The sequence below is a fragment of the Ziziphus jujuba genome, chromosome 1, assembly GCF_031755915.1.
Source record: "Ziziphus jujuba cultivar Dongzao chromosome 1, ASM3175591v1".
NCBI classification, from domain to species: Eukaryota; Viridiplantae; Streptophyta; class Magnoliopsida; order Rosales; family Rhamnaceae; genus Ziziphus; species Ziziphus jujuba.
The window spans coordinates 9,896,494-9,898,814 of NC_083379.1; the positions used below are offsets into that span (position 1 = coordinate 9,896,494).

A 2,321-nucleotide genomic window follows, 5' to 3' on the forward strand; every position below is an offset into this window, starting at 1 on the left:
ACCATGGAAAAGAGAGCAACAATATTGTTGCACCTTAGGTTCAGAGGGTTACTTGTGATCACCTGGTTTAATTACATAAAAGGCAAAAAGCCTGACCGAAAGCATATGGTTCAATGAGCATGCTTATCAATTAAGAAAAACAACAAAAACATGTGCCTAGTGGTAAGACTGGTGGTTACTTTGAATGCAACACCATGGTGTTTGTTAAATCAAATGAGAAAATGCATTGGAACATATTGTTAAATTTGACAAAACACGGTGCACCCTTCGTGATTATTTATGTGATACCCAAAAATTATATAAATGCTCAACAACAACCAAATCCATATGAAGTAGACACCTTCACCCAAAAAAAAAAAAAAATAATAATAATAATAAATTAAAAAAATGTAGTAGACACCACCAAAAACTTAAAGGATTCATATTTACTGTTATCAAAAAGCTTTATCAAAAAAGATTAAAGCCTTAAAGACATAGAAAACAAGCAAATTCAACAGAAAATGGAAGTATAGATTTTATCACTCTCATTCCAAAATTTGGATCCGCCGATAACATGGTGCATCTCAAAATTTGATAAATTCAACGTAAGCAAAAACATAAAAACGAATGCAGTGTGCTAACCAACACCAAATCAGCAGCAAGCAAAACTGCAGCATAATCTACCATTAACAAGAGTACCGAGCTAAAAGAAAACTAATCCACTCAAAAAAGCAGCCGATAGACAATGCACTACTCCATCTTGCATAATTACCAATGAGGAAACGCTAACCCATATATTAGCTTTCAAATCTACTGGTGCTGGATTCACGACAATTTGGAAAACAGAATGAAAAAATAAGCATTTCTGAGTAGACTTGCAATCCATAAATCACAATTAACCTCAGAAAATTACAAAAATTCCACTCCACAGTCTGAATTTCTTCAGAAAAACAACAACAATCTCATTTGAGTTGAAGATCATGTAAATGTCTGGAAAAAGAAATTAAGAAGAGAAAAACCCTAAACTTGGAAATTATGTTTCAAGTTTTAAATTTTTATTTTTTTAAAATTTTTGTGGGGTTCATTTCCTGTAACGAGCTACCTCATCGTCGTTGGGGAAAAAGCCCATGAGTCTGCCAGCGGAGTTCTGGTAAGCGTACATGAAGCCACCCATCAGCCCAATCAGACCTCCCGTCACCATTGACGGTCCCCTAATCCCTGGCTTTATTCCTGCATATCAGATTTAGAGGCAAAAACTTAGTTCATCAAACGAAAATTTATACAATAAGAAAACCGAATCCGAAATATGTAAAGGATTAGGGGTTGAAAAATGGCGCCCAAAAAAAAAAAAAAAAAAAAAAAGATGGAAAAACCGGAAAGATAGCCGACGGTGACGGAGACGCCGGTGATGGTAACAAAACGTAGGTAGTCAAGGGAGCTGAAGTTTCCAACGACTTTGGTGAAAGGAGGGTTCCGATCTATGACCGGGTATTCTGGCTTCGTCGATGCTGTGATGTCTGTGTTCATCTTCTCCCCCCTTAGCTTAGCTAGCTGTGTCTTTTACCAACTCTCTCTCACAGTCGCACTTCCTTGCCCCCGATTCTCTTTTCCTACTTGCTCGTTTGAGCCTCTGGTTCTTTGACCTTGGGCTTAACGATCTTTCTTATTTGGGCCTTAGTCAGAATAATGGACTTCTATGGCGTCCAGAGTCATGTTTTGTGAAGGATTTATTTATTTATTTTAAATTGTTCTTTACGTATCAACCACCAAACACTTTATTTTTGTTCATTTAACAATAAGTAAACATACTTTTAACTTTTGAAAAATATTTTGTTCACAATATAAATATACAATTTTAATTCATTTTTATGTAATATAATTTATACATATGCAATATTGAAGTGTTTTAAATATAATTTTATTTGACAAAGGGGATTTCTAAATTTTTATTTTAATTAACGTTTTCAAGTTTTGAATACCTTAAACATTTTTATCTATTATAATTATTGGATGATTAAATATTTTTATTTCTGTTATAAGAAGATAATTAATTTAGTTTTCAATATAAAAAATACGTAATTCTAGTTAGTTGAATATATTTATATTGGTCACTTAATATATATAATGAGCGAGTTAATATTGTTTAACCCGAGTTTAATAAACAATTTAATATTATTTAATCGGAGTCTAACAAACATTTTGTGAGATGGATATTTTTAAATTTTATGTTAAAAAAAAAAAGTGGAAAACAAAAACCAGTGTTGAAAGAACGACTCGCAGAAGAAGAAAAAAAAAAAAAGGGGGGGGGGGGGGGGGTGGGTGTTTCTATGTAGAGTTTTAGA

The 2,321-nt window shown here is 33.2% G+C and overlaps 1 protein-coding gene across 1 annotated transcript; it reads right to left on the bottom strand.

Annotated features, from left to right (window-relative positions):
* Positions 1–849: 849 nt before the first annotated feature.
* LOC107415331 (NADH-ubiquinone oxidoreductase 20.9 kDa subunit) lies at positions 850–1,599 on the bottom strand. Its single transcript, XM_016023638.4, has 2 exons — positions 1,353–1,599; positions 850–1,209 (listed from the first exon to the last, which is right to left on the bottom strand). Exons 1-2 carry the CDS (start codon positions 1,504–1,506, stop codon positions 1,061–1,063), a joined length of 303 nt encoding a protein of 100 aa, XP_015879124.1. The 5' UTR covers positions 1,507–1,599; the 3' UTR covers positions 850–1,060.
* Between the last annotated feature and the right edge of the window lie 722 nt (positions 1,600–2,321).